The sequence below is a fragment of the Hippoglossus stenolepis genome, chromosome 7, assembly GCF_022539355.2.
Source record: "Hippoglossus stenolepis isolate QCI-W04-F060 chromosome 7, HSTE1.2, whole genome shotgun sequence".
NCBI classification, from domain to species: domain Eukaryota; kingdom Metazoa; phylum Chordata; class Actinopteri; order Pleuronectiformes; family Pleuronectidae; genus Hippoglossus; species Hippoglossus stenolepis.
The window spans coordinates 17048375-17071757 of NC_061489.1; the positions used below are offsets into that span (position 1 = coordinate 17048375).

The 23383-nt window shown below is 42.5% G+C and overlaps 3 protein-coding genes across 3 annotated transcripts; 1 reads left to right on the forward strand and 2 right to left on the reverse strand.

The window, feature by feature from the left end:
* The first annotated feature begins 1571 nt into the window (after positions 1–1571).
* On the forward strand, positions 1572–10455 carry LOC118112188 (soluble guanylate cyclase 88E-like). Its single transcript, XM_035161303.2, has 18 exons — positions 1572–1691; positions 1866–2006; positions 2643–2782; positions 2940–3074; positions 3708–3831; positions 3917–4036; positions 4169–4253; positions 4689–4775; positions 6023–6140; positions 6722–6851; positions 7050–7196; positions 8347–8493; positions 8583–8739; positions 8817–8926; positions 9068–9157; positions 9825–9971; positions 10082–10219; positions 10309–10455. Exons 1-18 carry the CDS (start codon positions 1572–1574, stop codon positions 10453–10455), a joined length of 2283 nt encoding a protein of 760 aa, XP_035017194.2.
* A 3481-nt stretch (positions 10456–13936) lies between these two features.
* arl3l1 (ADP ribosylation factor like GTPase 3, like 1) lies at positions 13937–18259 on the reverse strand. Its single transcript, XM_035160641.1, has 6 exons — positions 17941–18259; positions 17100–17243; positions 15769–15885; positions 14929–14979; positions 14592–14777; positions 13937–14388 (listed from the first exon to the last, which is right to left on the reverse strand). The coding sequence occupies exons 1-6, from the start codon at positions 17956–17958 to the stop codon at positions 14341–14343; spliced, it is 564 nt and encodes a 187-aa protein (XP_035016532.1). The 5' UTR covers positions 17959–18259; the 3' UTR covers positions 13937–14340.
* A 655-nt stretch (positions 18260–18914) lies between these two features.
* Positions 18915–21094, reverse strand: LOC118111878. The gene is made up of 8 exons (XM_035160640.2): positions 21004–21094; positions 20746–20798; positions 20613–20681; positions 20446–20481; positions 19980–20018; positions 19619–19876; positions 19346–19444; positions 18915–19087 (listed from the first exon to the last, which is right to left on the reverse strand). The coding sequence occupies exons 2-8, from the start codon at positions 20789–20791 to the stop codon at positions 19008–19010; spliced, it is 627 nt and encodes a 208-aa protein (XP_035016531.2). The 5' UTR covers positions 20792–20798; positions 21004–21094; the 3' UTR covers positions 18915–19007.
* Positions 21095–23383: the final 2289 nt, after the last annotated feature.

The following is a 23383-nucleotide window of genomic DNA, read 5'->3' on the forward strand; positions in this document are numbered from 1 at the left end:
AACTCTAACATTTTTTGATGGTGAGTCCTCTGACGCCCATTTGGTTTCTCACGGCCATGAGTTACGAGCAATCAACATACCTTTCAGTTATTTATGAGTTTAAAAGAACTTAATGACAGTACAATATTCTTACCTCTGCCAAGAGGTTATGTTTTCACCCGGCTGTTTGTTTGATTGATTGCAAGCAAGATTAAAAACTAATGGACGGATTATCACAAATCTCGGTGGAGTGATGGCATAAGGAAAAAAACATTAAATTCTTTTTGCAGTGTGAACGTGAATGTGGAGATTTGCTCTGCTTTGAACGTGTCGTTTGTGTTGTTTTGATTCTTTCTTCTTCTCTTTGCTGCTTCCCGCCATGCATTGCATCTTTGCGAGCGGAAATCATGTTAGAGTTTATTTGCATATAGGGCAGGGAAGTGAAATCTGAGCTGGGATCCGATAATACCTAGAGGGCTTATAAGTGTGTGCAGCTTGATTGAATTTAAGGTAACTATCAGGCCTTGGTGGAGATGTGCACTACATATCCATTTTGTTTTCATTTATTGATGCTCTGAAACTAGAGCTGCGATTCTCCATGAAGTGATGCCCTTTAACTGTGGATTTGGTTGCCCTTTTGGAACTCAACTTAGTCTTCATCGAGCAGCTTTTTCCCCCACAAATTGATTCATTGAGCTCAGCAGGAGCCAGGGGGGGGAAAAACATTTTCTTTATCCCCGTTGAGATTGGATATCGATTTTGCACCTGCCCTGCTCCACAATGTCACTATCCCCCCGTGGGAAGCCTCCCAGCCTCTGACACAAAATGTGGAGTCATCCTGAGTCACAGAAAATCATCTGCACACACGCGGTGGAAGCTGAGCAGTCGCTGCACTTGAAGTGTTTCTTCAAGTGTCTTTGTTTAGTCGGTAAAAAGCTATTTTGTTTCATGACAAGAAACCCCATTTAGTTGGCAGCCTTCTTTTAACAAAGAAAACATCAGCTCTGCGAGTCTTAGTGATAAGGATCAATCTCTAATTTCCACGGATTAGTCGGATAACAATTCATTATAAAGGGAGTTATTATGAAAAGTGTTTGATTTTGAGTCTTTCTGTCGAAGAGAAGAACGATTTAAAAAAAAAAAAAAGGACAAATTCTCATGACCGGAGTCATCTGTGTTTGAGAGGTGGCTTCTGCAGTGTGTTTGTGTCACATAGAGAGAGGAGCACGGCCACCAGGCGCTGACAGCTGACACCAGAACAATGGAGGCCCGTTCAGACACAAGGGCTTGTGTAATTAGGGCACCTGTAAAACCGTCTGTTCCACTCGCCTTCAGATGAAACCTTACTTGGCTGGCTAATCCGAGCCAGTCCGCAAACTTCCCAGGTCGCGTTGAGAGCAGGATAAGAAAGTTTTTTAAATATATAGCTTAACGCTGGATTCAAATTCAGCTTGCAGCCCTGAAGGAGTCATCAGTCTGAATTTTTTGGGGATTTGCTTGCAGGTGCCTTTGGGAGGATCGCTGCAAGTCAATCAGTTGGGGAGAGCTGTCTTCACGGTGCTCACTTTGAGCTTCAACCCCAGCGAGACATAATGTACGGGCTGCTGTGCGAGAGTCTTCACGACTTCATCAAGGAGTCGTACGGAGATGATGTGTGGAAGCTGGTCAGGGAGAGAGCAGATGTCAGGCTGCACTCCTTTGTCACCCACCAGGTACAATGTGCTCCTGAAATGAATAATACGACGTGATGCTGCTTGTGTGCGTAGAATAATAATAATGTGCGTTTACAGGGACATGTGCCACTCTGTCTACTTTTCAGCTTCACAGTCTTGATGTCAGAAAATCTAGGTTTCTGAGTGAAAATGTCTACACACGTGTATCTGCAGGTGTATAGCGAGAGCGTGATTCCCCGTATTGCAAAGGCAGCCAGTGGAGTGACAGGGACGCCCTACAATGAGCTGATGAACTCCTGGGGTGTCTATTTCCTGGGCTTTGTGGGGAAGTACGGCTATGACAGGATCCTCAAGGTGAGAAAAGATCTTCTGGTGTATGTGATGTGTGAGAGAATGATCAAATACACAGGGGAATTACTGCATGTATCCTCAGTACTGTCGTTTTGATAATGAAACATTTAGTCTTCATAGTTTCTTATATCTCTTATTGTGTCTTATTTTTTGTTGCTGACATTTCAAAACAAAATCGCTCAGCTCAGAGTTAAGAGATGATTGTGAGTGTTGTTTTTCGTCTAAACATGAAGTCCTGAGACAATTGAGGACTGAAAATCGTACTTCTTTACAAATAAGTAGATAAATAATATTAAAGCTTCAGCATTTGCACATTGTTCATAGTGAGAGGTTATCAGTGGATTCATGCAGACACTCATTGCCGATGTGCCTCAAAAAGGTAGAGAACCAGAAGGTTGTTGGTTCAATCCCCGGCTCCACCAGTCTGCTTTGCAAAATATCCTTGAGCAGGATACTGACACCGATGGTGTGTCATTGTGTGTGATAGAAAAAAGCACTGTATGTGAATGGGTGAATGTTACTTGTGCTGTAAAGGGCTTCGAGTGGTTGATAAGACTGGAAAAGTGATATATAAATACAGTTTATTTACCATTTTACTATAAACCTTTCTGTCTTTCCATCCCGTGTCTGTACCCTCAGGTGTTGGGCCGCCATGTACGTGACTTTGTCAACGGCCTTGACAACCTCCATGAATACCTGCGCTTCAGCTACCCCAAGGTGCAGCCCCCAACCTTCTTCTGCCAGGAGGAGTCTGCTACTGGAGTCACCCTGCACTACAGGTCTGAGACAATGAGGAAGAGGAGGGCCGGGGGTTGGAGTGGGTCAGATTGATGGGCTATCAGACATTACGTGTAAAAATAGAAGAACAGAGCAGAAAATACAGAAAGCTGTGCCAGGAACCTTTTCAGAAAGATTTTGTTCCTCTCTGATCTGCAGGAGTAAGCGTAAAGGCTACCTGCACTATGCCATGGGTCAACTGAGGCAGATGGGGAAGCAGTTCTACGACACGGACATCCAAGTGGAGGTGATGTCTGAGCAGATTGTCGGAGACTACTCCCACGTCACCATGAGGTATGCACACACACACACACACACACACACACACACACACACACACACACACACACACACACACACACACACACACACACACACACACACACAAGCTTTTTTATACCCACTGGTGAAAAGTAAACAAGTACAAGTACTATAGTACAGTATTGAGGTACTTCACTTGTGTACTTTGTTTCATGTATCGTCATACTTTTCCTCCATTACATTTAGGAAGAAGATTTTTCCGTCTTACATTTATTTGGCAGCGAATGTTACTAGTTAATTTACAGATCTGGATTTTACATTCAAACATTAGACGGTCACTCAGTAGAGCGCACACCTCCGCCAAGGCCCAACAGTCCCATTAAATTCAAGCAAGCTGCACCAGCTTTCACACAGTCATAGATATCAGCTCACAAAATGTGCCTGATTTATTTCATCAAGATTCAAGAATTATTCTCTGGAGAAAAAGGTAAAAAGGTCATAAATCTCACACTTAAGCATATTGATCTGATCCAGGTCCACAGCCAGAGGTGACCAAACTCTTTGATTTTTGATGTCTTACAATAATGCATCAGTACTATCAACCTAAATGACCTGTAAACACACTTTATACTCCACTTTAAAATACTGATCTGTGTTTCCATGCAGGCTGAACTTTGACAACTCAGCCTACCGCTACATCATGAAGGAGGATGAGGAAGAGCAGGAGATATTGCCCATTACCTCAGACTTCTTCTTTGAGGTCTTCCCCTTCAATATTGTCTTCAGACAGGTAATCTCCCCTCAGCCTCCCAAGGGAAAGTAATGAACAACATAAAGTGTTAAGTGAATGAACGGTCAGTCCCTCTCTTCTTCAGGACATGGTGGTGCATAACGTGGGCTCGGGCCTGTCTACAGTCTTCCCTGATCTGGATGGGAAGAAAATCACCGATGCCTTCTTGCTCGCTCGCCCCCTAGTGGAGTTCAACTGGAACATGGTGAGACATCACACGTCCACATTTCAGACAACTTGAATCTTTTTCAGCCACTTCAGATCAAACTTTCCTCAGTGCATCTTAAAATATTGCCTTGAAACAGGTGAGAATACTGACTTTGTAATCCGCACACAGATCATCTCCCACCCCAACAACGGGTTTGAGATCATGTCCAAGGAGCCAGTGAAAAGAGAGAGGAACCTTCACAACCGAGTCCAAAGTAAGAGTGGTGTTAACAGTTTGCAGGGCTGTGAGTGTGAGTGTGAGCGTGTGTGTGTGTGTGTGAGTGTGTGTGTGTGCGTGTGTGTCTGGTGGGCGAGCACTCACAGGCGTGTGGTCAGATCAATTTCGAAGCAGTCAGACACAAAAACCCTGCTCAATTTAACTTTCACTAATTTAAAAAAAGAGCAGGTTTGTGGTAATTGGATGTATCTTCTCCCCCAAGAGCTTGAACATTAACATTTAACTTTGAGAACGCAGCTGAATTAAAGTGGTGCGTTAAGTCTCACAGTTGCTGAAAATTGAATTGTTTGATGTCTTGATTCCACCTAAATTGATTGAATTTAGCGGAACAGATCTCTGCCCTGTTTGTGACGGGTGGAGGGTGTGAATATGAATGTTTGTGGCTCTGACAGTCGACCTTGTTTTTCCACAGATTTGGACTATGAAAATGCCAATCGTACCGCTGACGTCGATGTGGAGCTCATGGCCTTCCAGTCCATCATTGGAGATGATTACAAAGGTCATGACCTAGAGAAATGGTCATAGACCATAGAGAGACATAAGCATTGAGATTGTCTGGCTTTCTAATCACAAGATAAGACAAAATAATAGACACAGACACACTTGTGGCGGTAATGCACCTTGACATTGGTTGCCACCCGCCAATAAACCGAACAAAGAAGAAGAAATACAAAGCAATCTCACTTTGAAGGAATAGTTTAAAGTTGGAAATATTAGATTTCTTGTTGAAAGTTGTTGACTTGAGGAGATTATGGTTACCACTTTCATGTTTGTGTGCTCTATGATGCTGGTGCCAGCACAGCTTTAACTTTAGTTTGCGTCATTGAGCAAAAAGCTAGTGTGGCTCTGTCTAAAAATGAAACTACCACCACATCTTTAAGTTCCCTAGTTCACCTGCTACATCTCATTTGTTTAATTTGTACAAAATATTAAATGAAAATAATGTTTAACTTATAGATGAATTATATTTCCTGTTGTCTGGGAGCACTGACTTGTTTTCACTGTTTGGCTGCCAGGCAACAAGCAGAGACTCCAGGAAGTCACTGCTTCCACACATAGACTGTTTATAAAGGTGGATATGACGGCTCTCCCAAAGTGAAGCCAAATCATCTTGATCGCCCCCCGGTGTCTGGCTGCAGTATAGGTTATAAACCCCACCTCCTCCTTGTTAGCGGATTGGACATGGACGTGATGTATTTTTATGTGTTGATTTTTCTGTTAGGTTTGTTTTTATTATTAGTAATTTGATGCTATATAAAAAGTCATCATTGACAACTGAGACTGACTCACGATTGGTCGGGAGTCCACTAGCACCCTAGCTCCAAATTACCTCAAGAGCCCAAGATGGCGGCACCCACATCTAGCATATTTTGGCTTTATCTCTGTACAATGGGAGGAACTGGAGATGCATTGTCCATCTTTATATACAGTCAATCTTTTCTCCCAAGAAGTAGTCCACCCTATAACCTACTGAAAGCCAGAAGAGGTTTCATTATGCATAGCTACACTCATTAGCTGCTGGCTATAGCTTCATATTAAACATAAAGATACAAGAGTGGTATTGATTTTCTTTACTGTTGGCAAGAAAGCAAAGAACCCTATTTTGAACTTGCACTTTAAAAATGCTAAACTGCTGCTTCCATTCAGATGACATCTTTAACGTTACAATTTACTGCTGAAGTTTAACCTCACACACCTCTCTGGATGTTTGTCTCTTTTTGGCATTTCAATGTGCTCCTCTCTTAGACGGTAACAGCGCTAATGCGATGGAGAGCTGGGGTGATGGGACGCGCTGCCTGAAACTAAAAGGACAAATGAGATACATGCCAGAATGGGAGTCCATCATCTTCCTGGGAACTCCTGTGTAAGGCGTGCACGCACGCACACGCACACACGCACACACACACACACACACACACACACACACACACACACACACACACACACACACACACACACACACACACACACACACGCTGCCATAGACACAGATCTTTATTAAAATGCTGCTGTTGAAAAGTAAAACATTCTAAAAAGCCGCGATAGCCAAACTGAATTACAGGGCTGGAAATAAAAGCCTGGGCAGTGAATCAAATCAGGGGCCCATTCGAACAGCACTTTCCATGCATGAAATGAGCTGCTAATTAGCCTGTAATCAGACAGTGCAGCTCTTGTGAGCGTAATGGGAACCAATTTGCAAGAGGGTTTTCCACAGAGTACATTACCAAAACATTTCCCTCCTCATCTAAAACATTTAGTTTTTGCAAGTAAATGCCCTCATGCCGGCATTGACAAAACTTGCATGTTCTTTAATGTAGAAAACATGAGATAGCTCTCAGAATTATAGCCTTTATATTCCCCCTTTTTTTTTAATACTCTTATTTGCATTCATTCAATCACTGTAACTTTTCTTCAATTTTTCACTGTGTGTATGTGAATGTGCAGGATGGAGAGTCTGAGTGCGATGTTTAGGACTGGCCTGTACATCAACGACCTGAGCATGCACGACTCCAGCAGAGACCTGGTGTTGGCGGGGACTCAGCAGTCAGAGGAGCTGAAGAGAGCTCTCATACAGGTGCCCCGAGCCAAAGTGCAGCTGCATTTTATATCAGCCCACTTGTCACTCTGCGTTATGTAAAGTGTCTCTGAAGCCTTTTTCTTTCAGTCAAGCAGCCCCACATCACCTTCCACCCGCAGACCTGAGGTGAAGGAAATAGACTCACACTTACAGTGTTTCTTTCTCTCTCCCTCTTCTTCCTCATTGTGAGCACAGGAGCAGAAGAAGTCCAGCAAGCTGGAGGAGAGCATGAAGATGTTGGATTATGAGATGAAGAAGACTGATGACCTTCTCTACAGGATGATTCCCAAGCCTGTGGCTAAGAGGCTCCGCAAAGGAGAGCCTGCTGTGAACACTTGTGAGGTCAGGATTGTAGATAGCGCCGCAAAAAGACCACAGTTCACTTTTGAATTTACACTGCAATTGCCTATAACAACAGAAATAAGTATCTCAGTTTTTAAAAATGTAATGCTCTTTAAAACTATAATGGTAGTCAGAGAGTACATACGTCCACCAAGGCTCAACAGTCCCCTTAAGAAACATCTAAATTCACTTGATATGGACTTTTAATTGGCTCTGCACCAAATGGCACACAGTCATAAATATCAGTCCTCTCCTCGGCAGAGGGAACAATAGGTTTTAAGAAAAATTGAGGGAAATATGTTCATTAGGTTTCTTACAGTTAGATGAGATGATTGACACCATATGAATGCACAGTAAATATACAGTAGCTGGTCAGCTTAGCCATTTCCCATTGTTTTGCATCTTTATGCTAAACTAAGATGACTGCCTGCCAGAGCTTCGTATTTATCCTACAGACATGAGAGCCATACCAATATTCTCACATAATACTCTCTCAGTTCTAATTTTATCCAATGTACACAGTGACTTTTTGCAGACATCCAATATGGGCCATTCATTTCTTTTATTAGTTTATGTTACTGGGACCAAGCACAACACAACCTAGTGGTGAGCAATACAAAATCATGTCAAGATATCGTATCACCCAATATCGATAATTATAAAGATAAATGTCACATTATTATTTCTTTTAGGTTTAAGGGCAGAGAATGACAAACACTTGATAAACAGCAAAACATCTTATCAGTGTTATGTCTCCTCGCTGGACTTGCACAATGCAGAAGCATAATATTGATGTATATTGAACCTTGTTATAATGACATTGATGAAAATGACATTATGATAATTATGGATATGGTTTTATTTCCCTGCCTTAACATAGCTGTTGAGCCAGAATCAGCTATAGTTCAGTCTCCCTTATGTCTGCCTCTCCTGGCAACCTGCCTGCCCATCAAGTACCACTTTGGTACACATTTTTTTTATTCCATTCATATTTTACTATATTTGTTATATTCCTTACTCTTTAGTATTGCATGTTACTTATTACTTACTGATGCCTATTTTGCTGTACATATAACATGTATAACAAATTACCCCATTAAATTGTGGGCTAATAAAAGATTGTCTTATCTTATCTTGTCTTTCCCCCCAGGTGTTCCCAGATGTGACCATTCTCTTCAGCGATGTTGTGGGTTTTACCCGCATTTGCAGCCACATCACCCCGATGCAGGTGGTCTCCATGCTCAACACCATGTACACGCTGTTTGACACGCTCAGCGAGAAGCACCGCGTCTTCAAGGTTTGCGTGTATATGTTTGTCCTCTGTGTAATTCAGTTTACACATGTATAGTGCTCCTGTGTAAGAGCCGCCGCTGTGTTCCTCTCCAGGTCGAGACCATTGGAGATGCCTACATGGTGGTTGCTGGGGCCCCGGAGAAAACCAAGTACCACGCTCATAACATTTGTGACATGGCCCTCGACATGGTGCGCTCCATCGACCACCTAAAGGATCCCTCCAACGGCAACCACATACAGATTCGTGTTGGTGGGTAGAAAGTGTGTGAACTTGTAAGTGTGTTCATGTGTTTGACTGAGTGAACCAACCTGCTGCTTTGTGTGCAGGGATCCACTCTGGCATGGTTGTGGCAGGTGTGGTGGGACATAAGATGCCACGTTACGGTCTGCACGGGGACACGGTCCACACCGCATCTGCCATGGAGAGCAACGGCAAGGTACGGATGAAGAAATTTGTGAAAGTGACATTGATGACACATGAGAGGCAAATAAAGGCTAAGTCAAGTCAGAATATCTACATTTATCGTTTGACCCTCTGAAGTGTTGAACCAGCTTTCTGTCATTGTTGTCTCAATCAGGAGATGCACATTCAGCTCAGCAGCGCCACCTATGAGCACCTGAAAGGAAGTCACTTCATTTTCGAAAGGAGGGGCATCATCACCATCAAGGTCAAGGATCAGAGTTGTCACCATAGCAACTTATTTAATTCAATTTAGTTTAGTTTAGCTTAGTTTAGTGTTGTTCATTTAAATTCAATTCAAATAACCTTTGTTTATCCTCAGTGTAGTATGTGTAACATGTTAATGGTTGTGTTAAGGAGGTGTATTGTAAGTGTTAAGTGTGTGTCACCACTCAAAAGTAAATGCATGTTCTCTCCACACAACCTACCCCCCCCGTAGGCCCATCACTGAGGCTGTAATCTGTATAAATGAAAGATTTGCATATCAGCTCTCACACACAATAAACAGAGTGGGGAAAATATAGAAAATAAAACTCAGTGTTTTGGCTCTGGGGAGTCAGCACACTCAGTATTCAGAGCTGGTGTTTGGCAGCCCGCTTGTTGATTTGCCAGTCTATGTTATCAGTGGGTCTGACTTTGAGGGTGCACAGTCAGTGATAAAGCCAGCAAAGTGACTCTCAGAGGTTTCTAAGGCAGCTGATTGCAGAGACCAATCTCAAGACACCAATGGTGACTCACTTTTTATCAGGAAATTTTGACTAATGGAAAGTTGCCACCTGCCATTCTACCATCCTCCATGACAGAAATCGATGCTGTATGAATATTTGTGTATGTCCGATGTTTACTTTTTTTCCTCTGTTCGCTCCATTTTTTAGGGGAATGTTGAAATCGAGACGTACTGGCTGAAAGGAAAGAGGGACAAGGATGGGAACGCTCAGGCAGCGTGTCCACAGTTTGAGACTCAGACCATCAGCAAGGCCAACATCAAAGCCCCCGAGGCCAAACGAGATGAGGAGGGACTGGTAAAAAAAAATCAGCTTAAGATGTGCTTGAATGGTGCTGGGTCTCATTTTCTTTATTGCCTCCATCATCATCTCTGAATCCTCTCGTCTCCTTCTGTCTTTGCCTGCAGGTTTTTCCTCTGGTTGCGGGGGAGGGCAAGGACGATGTCAAGTCTATTCCCTCTCACCGCATCAAGATGGAGATTTCAGGCCATTCCCCGGAGGAGAAGATGGAGGAGGGCCACACGGAGGAGATGTCTGGTCATAAGGTGGGAGGGCGTATGTTGCTCTCTAGGATTTCTGTGTTTTGCTGCCTTAATGACTCATTTGATGATTCCCTGAACTGTTCCGTCCACAGGCGCACCACAAGGACGCGTTGCAGGACGGCCTCGGGGACTCTCACCTGGAACTGAACTCGCCTGACGGCCGAGACTCCATCACGGAGTCCCGCAACAGCTCCTGCGACTCCCACTCCTCCAAGAGTGCCATGTGCTCTGTGTCGTGAACCCAAGCGGATGCTAGCTAATGCTATAGCTAGTAATTCTACCACTTCTGAAGCACTTTTTGTACAACTCACTCAAAGCAGTGAATGTTAGGCCCAACACCAGATAGAAATGCAGGGATTTTGCTGTTATTGTTTGCCTTTTTCTGAGGCTTGTTTTTAAATTGGTGATGCCATGGCAACCTCTGATGACATGTTGTTTGTACATGGACTAGACTGTAAAGCTTTAAATCTCTAGCGGTTGTGTGTGGCGTTAATACTGCACAGCAAAAATCATGCTCATTTAGCTTGGACAATACATAAACAAATCAGGGTTAACTTTAGACTGTGAGTGTTTGGAACAGCTGCCTCGGAGCTCGATCTGTCACATCAGTCACCTCAGGGCGATCGCCACTGAAAGATTTTGCTGTGCACCCGTATTGTAATTTGTTTTAGTACCAAAAAGTGTTCCCTGCCAAGTGGACACAAGCTTGGTAATTCCCTGCACTGTTTGTCCTGCTGCACCTCACAGGTTTGACATCTTGTTTCATCCCGTGAGAAAAGAAGTCCCTCTCCTCCCTCTCCCTCCTCGCTTCTGAATTCATTATTCTATCTCGGTCTCGTCAAATCCACAGCCCCGGCACAATGTAAACGCTTGTCAGCTCACTGAAAATAAAGAGAGATGACTGCTAGGCTGTCTGTGGTTCCGTTCGTTATTGTTTGTCTTGTCTTGTCACTCCGAGGCATTCGCATTCATACTCACATTTACATTTGCATATATTTTACATTTGTTTTTATTAAACACATTTCTCCATGGATCGGTGTACAGTATATGGACATGTTTTATTGTGTGTCATGATTTGCATGCGTGTGTTTGCTCATCTTACTAGAGCTCCAGTAAACTTTGCCTGGTACAAAAAATATGTCCTTTTGTTTAAGCTTTTGTGATCGCCTAGTGTTCCTAGGTTATAACAGGTTCATATAAATATCAAGTCATATCCACAAGTGCCTTAAATGCTAAACCAAGAACAGCAACAATCCTAACATAAAGCAAATATGAGTTATCCTAGTCCAGATTCCCAGTCAGACAACGTTCCCCACTGACGGGCCGTCTGATGAACTTCTCTTGTAGGTGGCGTCCTCACGGTCGGGGCTGCATCCGTTGGCTCTGTGCGAGTCCTTAGGCGATGGGCCGATGGAGCAGTGGAGGCAGAAAGTGTATGTGAAGGCCAGTAGCAGCAGGAGGCAGACCACGCAAAAAATGACAGTGATCAGGATGGTGTGCACTTGCATGTGCAACTCCTCCCACGGGAGCGGGGTGGTGGGGGTCAGGGCGCCGAGGTTCAGTGACGTAGCATTGAACCTGGGCTGTGGAGTCACTGAGGTCAGGTTTGGCTTCATGGAGGTCAGGGGGGTGACTTCCGGCATGATGCGACAATGTGTGGCCTTTGTGGGTTGGGATTTTTTCTTGCTGCCTTAAGGAGAAAGACATCCTTTACTTTGGTTTATCACATGTAGAAATGATTTTTTATAATAATAATATAATAATATTGATGTTAACACAGTCATGATATTAAGATTAAGATGTTGGCTCTTTCTCAACACAATACAGTAATCAGCAACGTAAAGCTTGTTATAGCAATTCAAAAATATTCATTTTAGAAACATATTTCCTTACAGTATTTTAAAAAGCAGCTGGTTAATTGTCTTTATCAAAGATGAGCAGTCTTTTGTCAGCTCTAAATCTTTTGTTCTTACCTGGACTGAGTTGTTGCAGCGTCTTTTGATGAGCAGAGCTAGGGAAAAATGAAAGCAATGGAGGACCACAGAGAGGGAGGGCTGGACTGAATGAGAGAGGCTGGTGGACCACGGATAACAGGGAGTGTTGCCATGGCAACAATTGCTGAAGGGCCACTAATATGAAACTGATATCACATAGCCTCAAGAATGTGTTTTACAATACACAAACGTGGATAGCAGGGGAAAGAGCCTGTGAAACATGTTCAGTTTTTTAACTACACAATGCATGGCTCGACCACCTGTGGCCAATGGACAAACATTATATATATTTTTTTATATAAAACTCTATAATTTTGCGGTGGTCCTCCCAATCTGTGCAGGAGTACAAGTGTGAGTCAAATCGAACATGAGCCTCAAGAGCATCAAATAAAATCTGTTATTAAATTTAGACGTGTCAAATCCCAGTTTTGTGAAGAGCACAGCCTCCTCGTCTGCCCTCGGATTGAACAGGCTTTCCAATGCTGCCACCTGTTGGCAAACGACACCGAACAACACACGGCAAAACACAAGCTCGTCTCATCACAGGCCCGGCTCCTGCGCCGTCTGGTCCCTTTCAAACAGCCATAATGATGCTTTGGTACAAGTTGTAATCGGTCCCACCCCCCCGCTGTGCTCCCTCAACAGGGGCTGATTCCTGCAAAAATGTTTCAGGACTTGCTCCAACTTGTAGTCGCCATGGAGATGACTCGATTGCTGTGCTTATATTCAGTCGTTTTGCTCAACACTGAGCAAGTAAGACAGGAAGCTGTTAACACCCCGCAACAAAACCCCACAAATAAATACCAGATAAGACAAAAGAAAAAACATATTCATTGGCATAATTTCCTGTGGAGTAGGAGAGTAAGAGCTGATGTGATTCTTGAAAACATTCAGTGGGTTAATTACAGCTCCACACAATAGAAACAAAAGACCCATTAAATCCAGCTGCAGCCGAGTAGAGCCAAAATGGCTGAATTGACGATTGTTCCCCAAGGTCGCCATAAAGGACAAATATGTGAGGAGAGACCAGAGGGCTGCGTGGGCCTTCCCGACTCCGTGACTTATTGCTGGATGTGAAAATCATGTGAGGATCTCAAATCAATCGTATGAACAGTGTTTTATTTGAGGGATTTCTACCTCAGAGCTGATCCCACAAAGTATTTTATTAGTATTTCATCTTCTCACAGATGGACGTGAGAGTTTTAACATGTGAATATGTAGTAAGGCGTTAACAAGTAAGCCTCCACACAGCCTCTCTGCTGCGGAGACTGTGTGTTGTGTAACAGCCCCAGAATTAACATATAAAACTAACATTTTCAGTGAAAGTGTCCCTGCTGAAAATTAGTCAGCCTTCCTGCGTGTAATTTTCTGCACAGTTTGTTCTGCCGGGCCTGGAGGATTTGATATCTTGTTGTGCCACACAAGTGCATCAACGCAGACTCTCATCTCTCTCTCTCTCTCTCTCTCTCTCTCGTACAGGGAATGAGCTCCTGGTCACGGCACGTAAAACAAAGACAGACGACAGCTGAGCAGCGGCAGGTCAGCCTGTTGTTGTTCCTCATGTCACTCAGGGAAGCTCCGGCCTTTACAGACGCTCTCATGGGCTTTCTGAGACAATTTATTAAAACTGTGACTTAATCATTAATCTGCCTGCTCCTATTGTTTCTGCAAGTTTGTATGAGCACGCTCGGAAATCCTGATTACAAAAACAAATAAAGCAAAGAAGCAGAAATGACTAGTTATTTTATTATAAATCTCAAACACATACTTTACACTCACACTGAACTGATGTCTATGAAACTGACAAACCCTAAAAGTTAAACATGGCTACACACACAGATTCACCAGACAAGGATCATTGGGATCAAGGGAACAAACACATGTTTAGGGCCGAACAATGATTAGTCAGAGCTTCAGTCACTTATCTCAGCTAGAAATGTTACATTTAAATGAGCTACATTCGCAATATTTTCATAAAAATGACACAAATCGTAAAAACAACGCCATTTTTCAGATCTGTGAGCGGAGCAGGATCTGTGATAGGTGCATTCATTTTAAAGTATATTGATTCCCTTGTGAAATGAGGAGATGCCGACTCTCGGTTCGACTGTGGTCAGTGTCGCCGCTGGTTCACTTCTTCTTGTTCAGGATGTTGTTGCAAATCCAGTTCATGCCATCCTGTTGGAGAAATGACAATAAAACTGGTCAAGTTGGTTTCTTAATCAAATTCAAACTGTTTAAAGATTGAAATAAAATCAAGTAAAACTCAGCAAGTCAAAGAGGATGTTGATACAATTCAATTTTAAAAGTTAGGTAGGCAGAGATCACATCTATACGGTTGTTTGGGTTCCATCTGAAGGAGGAATCCTGCTGGGTCTGACCTGAACTCCCTCCCCGGACACAGCAGAGCAGGCCTGGATCTGCCACTCGCGGTCCCGGTACGTGTGCAGGTTGAGTCCCTCGGCGATCTCGCTGGCCGGCGACGCTGTGGCCAGATCCTGCTTGTTGGCAAAGATGAGCACTGGAACGCCCTTTAGATTCTCCTCCTCAGTGAGCTCAGACAGCTCCTGCAAACATGCACGCAAAGACTTTTAATAAAGTCACTGACTTACAAGAAAACAAACATTTATTGATGTGTTAGCATATCTATGTCGTTAAATGTGCGCAGTTAGGTTTGCTATGGTTTTTGTCAGAATGTATTTGCTGTATGAATCTCACCAGGCCCGTCTCTTCAAACCGCTTCTTGTCTGCACTGTCAATAACATAAATCTGAAAGAGCAAACACAACAGTGAAGTCAGACTCTTATTTACTACAAGTAAAGTCAAAATTGAAGTATTTGTATTTTGGCCTCAACATTTTTCTGTCTGCATGTTGGCGACTCTTTTAGTACGAAGCTGCTCTGTCAGTTTTAATAAAACTCCTTTTAATTACTAGAGCACACACCTTGTCACACACAGTCCCCATATGAAACCACATTTAAATTCACTAGATTCAGATTTTTAAACAAACTGCACACACACTGATTTCATCAAGATCCATGAATTATTCTCTGAGAAATCAGGAAAAATGTGGGGGGGAAAAAATATCTCACGATGTTAGAGAAAGTATGAAGAAAAATCTGCCCCCTGATCCAGATCTGCACCATAATTCAATTCGTTCTTCCTTGGGTCATGTTCCACCCTTCCACAACAAATTTAAAGGAAATTTGTTGAGCAGTTTTTGCGTAATCCTGCAAACTAACAAACAAGCAAACGGACAAAAACATAACCTCTTTTGTGGAGGTAAAAAAGACCAATAAAGTTAAAGTATATAATAAGAAAGTCCCTTCATCAAGATCATTTTACAGTGTTTAACTTGTCTCCTGTCCTGAGTAATTAATGTATCAGCTCTTTGTTCTGTAAAATGTTCCATCATGCCTCAGTGAGACGCCTGATTATTGCTTCTATTGTGTTCTCTTTATATTTCCAAAGACAAGCAGCAGATTTGGAATGAAGATCCAAACACAGAATGAACCGCACTTTGTTTCCGTCTGAATTGAATTGACTGAAGCCACTCACCAACAGGTCCGTGTTTTCCAGATACTTTTTCCAAAAGGGCCTGATCTTCCTCTGTCCTCCGATGTCCCAGACGTTGAGTTTCATCCCATGAGAGGCGACGCTCTTTATGTTGAAGCCCTGAGGGGAAAACACAGAGCTGAAGTCACTGTACTGCACAGGACACCCTCCTCAGGTTAACACCGTAGACGACCTCGCAGTCGGTTATGAATTAGGACTTGAACCCATGTGTTAAGTTAATCTCTGTTTGTTTGCTCTTAGCTGCGCTCTCATTACGTACGTGCAGGAGTCTAGGTGTTTATATGGAGATGGCCACCGAGTTAATCTGTGTTTTTCATAACACAGCTCCTTTCTGTTTCAGTTGGCGAGGTTGTGTAACAACTTTATCCCGAGGGCCATACGAGGAGCAAATCTGAGGATAAGACTGGAAGGATCAAGTGCAGTGTATGTGTTGTGTGTGTGTCAGGTCTGATTTAGCTTTGTGGTGACTATTGCCATGTTGCACTGGACTGCGTCCTCTCTGCCTGATGTCTGATGAGCTGTCACACTCAACCCGGCGCTGCATCTGCTCCATGTCTTGTCTTGTGAGAGCATTAGATAATCATATCAGAGGTTAGATAATCATATCCGAACGGGGCGTTAACGAAAAGGAGGGGCCTTGCGTGGATCTTCTCAGAAAGCGCGTTGGGAGCATGCAAACGTAAGAAGGTCATGTGAGAACACGGTTTATCTACAGATGAGAGGTAATTTAATATAAGTGAGAAGATGATCTGACGTCCTTTGCGTCATTTTCTTTGCTGATCGGTGTGTTTACTGTACAGCCAATCATTTCATTTCACAGTGTCTGAAAAGCAAAGGTCATGTGAATCCCATTACTCTGAGCAAGATTAGATACAATCCCTCTGCCTCTTCTTACGCTGGGTCACGGAAATTCAAAATATATTCAAAATGATATTTTTGTGGCACATAGAGGAACCCTATTATTATTATTCTTACTTTTACTCTTCTTCTTATAATAAATAAAATTATATAACAATAATGATAATAATAATTAGTTTGTACAGTGCTTTTAACAATGCTCGATGACACTATACTTTAGATTAAAAAAAATAATAAAAAAGGAAATAAAAGCAATTAACAATAATAATTAAATACACATCCCAAACCCATATTGAAATATAAGGTACACATCATACTCAAAGATTAAAAGCACTCCTGAAAAGGTGGGGGTTTGAAGGCGGACAGTTCTGTGCAGTCTCTGATTTAATGTGTGACTTTCATGACGTCATGAGCCCATGATGTGTGAGTGTATGAGTCTGAACATGTAACCCCACCTGCGTTGGTGTGATGGTGTTCACGTCCTCAGAGGCCAGGCTCTTCAGCAGGGTGGTCTTGCCGGCGTTGTCCAGGCCCAGGAGCACGATCCTGACCTCCCGCTCAGTGGATCCCTTCAGCTTCTCAATGACAGAGAGTAAGCCCTGCAGAGGGGAAGCACCCACACGCTGACTGACAGCATCTTTCAATACTTTCAATGCTTATCTCAGTGTGGAAATCAAACAAATATCATGACAGGCCGTTCATCATTGGATGTTTCAAGTTTGTAATGTTTGGGTTTGGAATATGAAAGCACGTGAGCGAGCGCCTGATGAAAATCCCACTGACCTCTTACACACTTATTGCTCCGCCCACCCAACAGCCAATCTCCTGCCCTGATTTCTGGAGCTCCAGCGCGGCTGCCACCACTATTCTGCAAGAATGAATCTGTTGCTTCATTTAGAAAACTTTGATCAGACCTCTGCTCTTATAATAATAGTTCTCCAGTTATTGGGACTGGTCTGAGGCCAGGTTGCACAACTGCAGGCTAAAGACGCACTTAGATTTACATATTTGATTCAAGGTGATGGATACTGGAGCATATACGTGATTAACTGTAAATCAAATGGTATTAGAGGGTCCTCTTAGGTGTATAATTAAAGTTTTATATGGTATCAACATAACTAGAGAAGCTAAAGAATTTAAAAATCCAACCATCATGGCTGAAAACTGCATCTACAAAAAGCCATTCTCTGAAACACACTTCACACTTGCAGGGTCACGCCACGTTAGGAATTCTCCTGCATCAAGTAGACAGCAAAGGTTTCATAAGTCCCGTTGCTCCAGATCAGGGGCTCTTACCTTTTGAGCTTCTCCCATGGTGGCGTGTTTCCTGTGGGTCGGCCAGAGGGCTGCGGCTACATTCTCCAGTGAGGCTCACTCAGGTGTGTCAGCTGCCCGGCTCACCCAGGCACAACAGGTCCCAGCAGCCTCTCCTCTATTTCCTCTCCTACCTCAGTAAACTTGGGTGGGTTCAGTGCAACGTGTGTGAATGTGGTAGTAATGTCCACCTGGGCGTCAATTGCTCCCCACTGTCGCCGTGGAGTTAGCGAGCAGGAGGAGGGGGGAGGGTGGATGGGACTGGGATTAGGAGGCCAGAATTAGCCCTGTCCATGCAAAGGCCACCCCATGCACCCTCCCCCGCCGGCCTCCCTCTGCCCATCCCTCCATCTCAACTTTGCAGTGGCTTTACCTGGATTATCCCTTAGCCACCTGCTCTGGGAGGAAACTGACTAAACAGCCCGTCCTGACACACTCTCAAACACAGATCTCACGAGGAGGAAAAACACACCACCCATTTTGCCGTGCAGGCCGAGGGCAGCGTGAAGACTGACAGTGTGAGCTTTAATGCATAAACTTCAGAGAGGATTATATCGCGCGCCGCTGAACCAGGGGAACTTTGCATTTCTGTTTTCATAAGTCAACTTTCAAATCCCACGTCCATCCCTCTCTTGGAGAAGAGTGGAAAGCATTATCGGCCCATATATCCATTACACGGCAGCGCCCGCAAAGCTGCTCGGTGTCGTGTGCGCTCGTGTGAATGGAGCATTCAGCGGGATTAGTTTGAACAAGTCTGTCCTGTGTCTGGATTAAAACATTTCTGGGCTCTTTCCCTCAACCGGAGAGGCTTGCTGGTCAGTGGGCGTGGCTAACATGAACGCTGTGTTATACAATGGATCCACCCTGGACTGGAAACGGCCCCTACATAAGCTTTGACATCACACAAACACACACACACACACATACACACACACACACACAGAGTTCGCCTCAAAGACAGGGATTAAAGAAGTTTTATTTCGATATGAATTACTATAATAGCAGATTGTGAAACAGTATCAGCACTGATAAATTTTGAAAGTGAGAGTTTAGACCCTCGGCCCGATTGGATCTGGACCTCCAGGCCTCCCTTCCTGGGCCCTCATCTCCATCCTCTCTCTGTGTTTTGCTGCAGAAAGAGACACACGAAGATCAGTGCCACACTTGATAATCAAACACATGAAGATCCACCTACCAGCACCTCTGAGGTTCACATTTGATCTCGGTTTACAGGGATTTGAAACAAATGATTCACACGTCATATAGCGTATATCAGAGAGTAATATAGACCTCATCGTGCATTTAAAAATATATCTATTTGAGAAAGGATGGATGGCTATATGGTTTTTCCCTCTAGTTTGTCAGTCGAACTGAACTGAGATCTCACCGCTGTCTCTTTTCATTTTGTACTTTAACACCAGTCCCATAGTCACGACCAGGGCCAAAGCTGAAATCCCACAGACGATTAGGAGGATCACACTGTTGTCTGGACAGTTTCAGAGGCAGAAACACAGACAGACAGAGACACATGCCGTCAGGGGTCAATACAGCATTTAAAGCCATTAATGGCTCCTGCGCTTTTAATTTTGAATTTAAATTATATTTTAAAGCTAAAGAAAATCTGTGGCTGTGTGTTTTAAGCAGAGAAACGTCTACTCACTTTTAACTGTGACATCATGTGGCTCGGACTCCAAAAAGCCACATGTGCTGTTCACAAAGCAGCTGTACTTGCCCGACTTATGCGCCAAAACTTTTTTCAGCCTTATCTTGCTCTTGTTTCGTTTATCCAAGATTTCCTCCCCGTCCATCTTCCATCCTAACAACCACACCTGCCCTTTGAGGTCATGGACACATTTCAATTTGACGTCTTTGCCCTCGTCAACGTTAGAGCCAGTGCGGTTGGCAAAAACCTGTACGCCTGAAGGGAATAATCAATAAGGGAGGAGAAGAGCATAATCACTCAGAAGTCACTTTGTGTGTCTCAGTGCAGAGACACTAATCAGAATATTGTTGCACGTTACCTTTTTTGCAGCTTGATGAAATATTTGCATATTGTTCATCTGCACATATATTGAGAGAAGAGTAAAGAGGAACAGAGGGAGTTCAGTCACTGTCAGAATTACATTTACAACACAGCACTCATGACACATCCTAGGTTTTCATAAAGTTTATTCTAAGATAAAAAAATCATGACACTTCAGTTCATTTTCGCCGCTGTTTTCTGCACGAACTGTTCATAAAGATGGACGATATGACTGCTCCCCGAAAAATGAAGCCAAAACATCTCACCGCCTGGTGGCTGGCTGCAGTATAGGTTATACACGCACACTAATTTCTTAGTGTTATTCTTTTTCTGTGGGTTTGATTTTGATTATTTAATTGATGCTGAGAGTGACTCAACCTTGGGTCAACCTTATTCTACGACACCTCACTGCCAATTACTGTTCTGTAAATACAAAATATATATATAAGAGAGAGGGCACAGACCCGGAATGCAGGAAGTGTTACAGCTGGGACAAGCACCTACAGAGATGGAAGAAATAGCATTGAAGATATTTGCCCTTTATATCTTCTCTCACAGTTATTTCATATGAATACAACATCTCCAGATGGCGTCCATAAAGATACAAATACTGTTTTTTTCTTATTTGTACCTGCGCGAGTCATTTCTGTGCTGTTACATATCAGACACTGGAACGGAACACAGGCAGAGGCAACACCAGCTAGAATAACAGAACACATGTTAATACACACACACACACGCACGCACTCACACAGAATGCTTACCTATGAGGAGATGACCAAGCAGAAGATATTGAAACGTCTCTCTCATAACGATTCTGTGTGGGGAATAAGTTCAAGAACAGAATCAGTAAATGTCCAAGAAATAAGAGCAACAGCATTCACACAAAATGCAAATACAAAAAGGAAATGTCACTGCACGGAAACGTTCAACACCTTCTACATGAGGCACTACAAGTCGTCAGAAGTCAAATAAACAAAAATAAACATAACAACGCTAAAATGTTCAGTATTTTATTTTACCTTCTGTGGTGTCGTCCCGTCACACTGAGCCGAGTGATGACCTGCTCTGCTTTGTCTGTGGTCTTTGCATTGGAAAATATATGGCAGAATTCAGATCATAAACACTGATAAGGATGCAAAATTCATGTTCTTCCTGGAAGCTCACGGAAAACAAACAACACTACGATTGTATGTGTCAGTGGGAGTGTTGCTACCGTGACAGCCAGGCTGCTGTTTACTGCGTGTTATTTGAGTTACACTGAAGTTAAAAATGATGGCATGTCCACATTTGTTATGGAGGAGAGAAAAGAGAGAAAGAGAAAGGTAGTGTGGTTTACTTATGCAAAATATCCACTGCCTGTGCACTCATCACATAAGGAGACTCAAATTATGGCTAATTTTCCACCTTCCTTTGAAGAACTGAAGCTTAGAAACACGTTTGTAATCTTCATGCCGGGCCTTCATGCATAGAATATATTCAGAAAGTGGCCAGTAGAGGGTGCTGCTGATCAGCCATCCGTCGACTTAACTTTCATCAATTTTATTTTTATTGTTTTCTTTTTAATTGTATTATTATTTATAACATACATTTTATACAATTTGATTAAATATTTATTTTATTGCTATTATTTTGTATTCATATTTTATATTTTAGTTTTAATTTCACTAAAACTTCATGTGTTTAGACTGTGTGCATACAACTGAAACAGAAACGAAGAAAGAGCTCTTTTACTTTTCGAATGTTTTTATCCGAGCAGGATTACTAACCCTAAGTAATTAGACACTGTATGGAAAACCTCTTCTGTCTGCCTGTGAACACTTTGTTGTTGTTGAAATGTTGTAGGTTGAATAACTGAATAGACAATGTCCGCCTCCAGATGACTTCTTTATCCCATGTCAACGTATTAAAGACAACACTGGATCGTCAGTGAATGAGATGCTGGCGAGTCCCTGAGAAAACTGATGTTGCTTTTCTAACCACATAAATACCAAATACATAAACGAAAGGTAAAAGTACATGTGGCTTATGTGAAAGTACACCTAAAATATATACAAAAGATAAAATATAAAACACATAAAAACACAATTTTTGTGTTAGTGTTAAAGAGAAAATCGGACTAAGATAAGTATAAAGTGAGTGTTCAAAAATGCTGATGCTGTCAGTCTGCTGAAGAATGCACAGTGAACCTGGACCTTGGTTTTGAAATAAATAATGGCCTTTGAAATGCTTTAACGATCAGATATATTTAGGATGTGGTTAAATGTACATGACAGGATGTGAGTGTCACCTGCTCCTGCAGATGTCTTTTAAATCTTCTCTGATGACGTGTTTTTATTAGAAAGCGGTCAGAGTTGTCACAACATGGCAGTGGTTTTTATGAATTAAAAATGTTTTGACCTGTGACCTGTTCAATTTTAAAGTTGAGGATATGACTGGTCTGTTGTATTTTATGGTTTGTACTTATAATAATTAAACTTTTGTAATCGTTATAATTCATTTTAATAATAAGTGTTGTTCCTGTCATTATTATGATTATCATGTAATTTACCATCAAAAGCAGAGAAGAGTTTCTGTCCTGTGGTCTGCAGCCACTGGTTTCACCAAACACGTGGAGAAGAAGATGATGATCGTGTCTCACCTGCACGGACTGTTTGTTCCTCGAGTCGCCTCAATACAATGAGGAATTCCTGAATGAATAATCTGTTATGATTCTTTGCTTGCTGTCCATTGATTCTTTTTTTTTTATGCGATACACCTTTATGAATATTATAGTTTGTTTATTTAAGATAGGTTTCTTTGTGAAAAACAAAGAAAGCCTAATAATACACGTGTCCCAGATTAAAAAGTGACCTGTCCCAGGTTATCAAATCAGGCAGAATTTTCTTTTTTGGCACAAAGAACACTCAAAGCTGTATCATGTCTCCATTATTTATCCTGGTGTGGTTAGAAAACCTCTTTACAGAATTATTATTATTAATATGTTGATATAATGTGAAAAACAGATATCGGAATAAGTCCCTGAAGTCAAAATTGCAATAAATGTCCCCGACTACACAAATTCACCGTACTGAACATTCAGGTGTGAAAAGTAACAGCATCACACAAAAAAACCAAAAAGTGCTGCTGTGGAGATGTTTATTGAAGTAACAGCTTGAGGTTTCCTCTTCTTGTGAAACTGCTTATTTCTTCTCATATATCGTTAGTAAGGTTGATTTTTTTTTGCGCTTGCAAGTTCTTCATATTATCTTAACATTCTAATACAATGATACCCAGCAGCACCAGACCACCCAATAAGTATTTGCATGTGAAAAAAGCTGCTTTGCTTGTGTGCGGCCACTTTGCATTGTTTATATCCAGGCAGGGGAAGCTGATGAACCTCGACAGATAACTGACAACATC

Coding starts and splice junctions, on each gene's coding strand:
- LOC118111878 (XM_035160640.2), bottom strand. CDS start 20,791: ATGAGAGAGACGTTTCAATATCTTCTGCTTGGTCATCTCCTCATAG. Junction 20,482..20,612: donor CACAGAAATGACTCGCGCAG/GTACAAATAAGA, acceptor CCATCTCTGTAG/GTGCTTGTCCCAGCTGTAAC. Junction 19,088..19,345: donor CAAAATGAAAAGAGACAGCG/GTGAGATCTCAG, acceptor CTCTTTCTGCAG/CAAAACACAGAGAGAGGATG.
- arl3l1 (XM_035160641.1), bottom strand. Junction 14,778..14,928: donor GGTTTGAAGAGACGGGCCTG/GTGAGATTCATA, acceptor GCATGTTTGCAG/GAGCTGTCTGAGCTCACTGA. Junction 14,389..14,591: donor TGTCCGGGGAGGGAGTTCAG/GTCAGACCCAGC, acceptor TTTCTCCAACAG/GATGGCATGAACTGGATTTG.
- LOC118112188 (XM_035161303.2), top strand. CDS start 1,572: ATGTACGGGCTGCTGTGCGAGAGTCTTCACGACTTCATCAAGGAGTCG. Junction 4,254..4,688: donor CCTTCACAACCGAGTCCAAA/GTAAGAGTGGTG, acceptor GTTTTTCCACAG/ATTTGGACTATGAAAATGCC. Junction 8,927..9,067: donor CCATGGAGAGCAACGGCAAG/GTACGGATGAAG, acceptor TGTCTCAATCAG/GAGATGCACATTCAGCTCAG.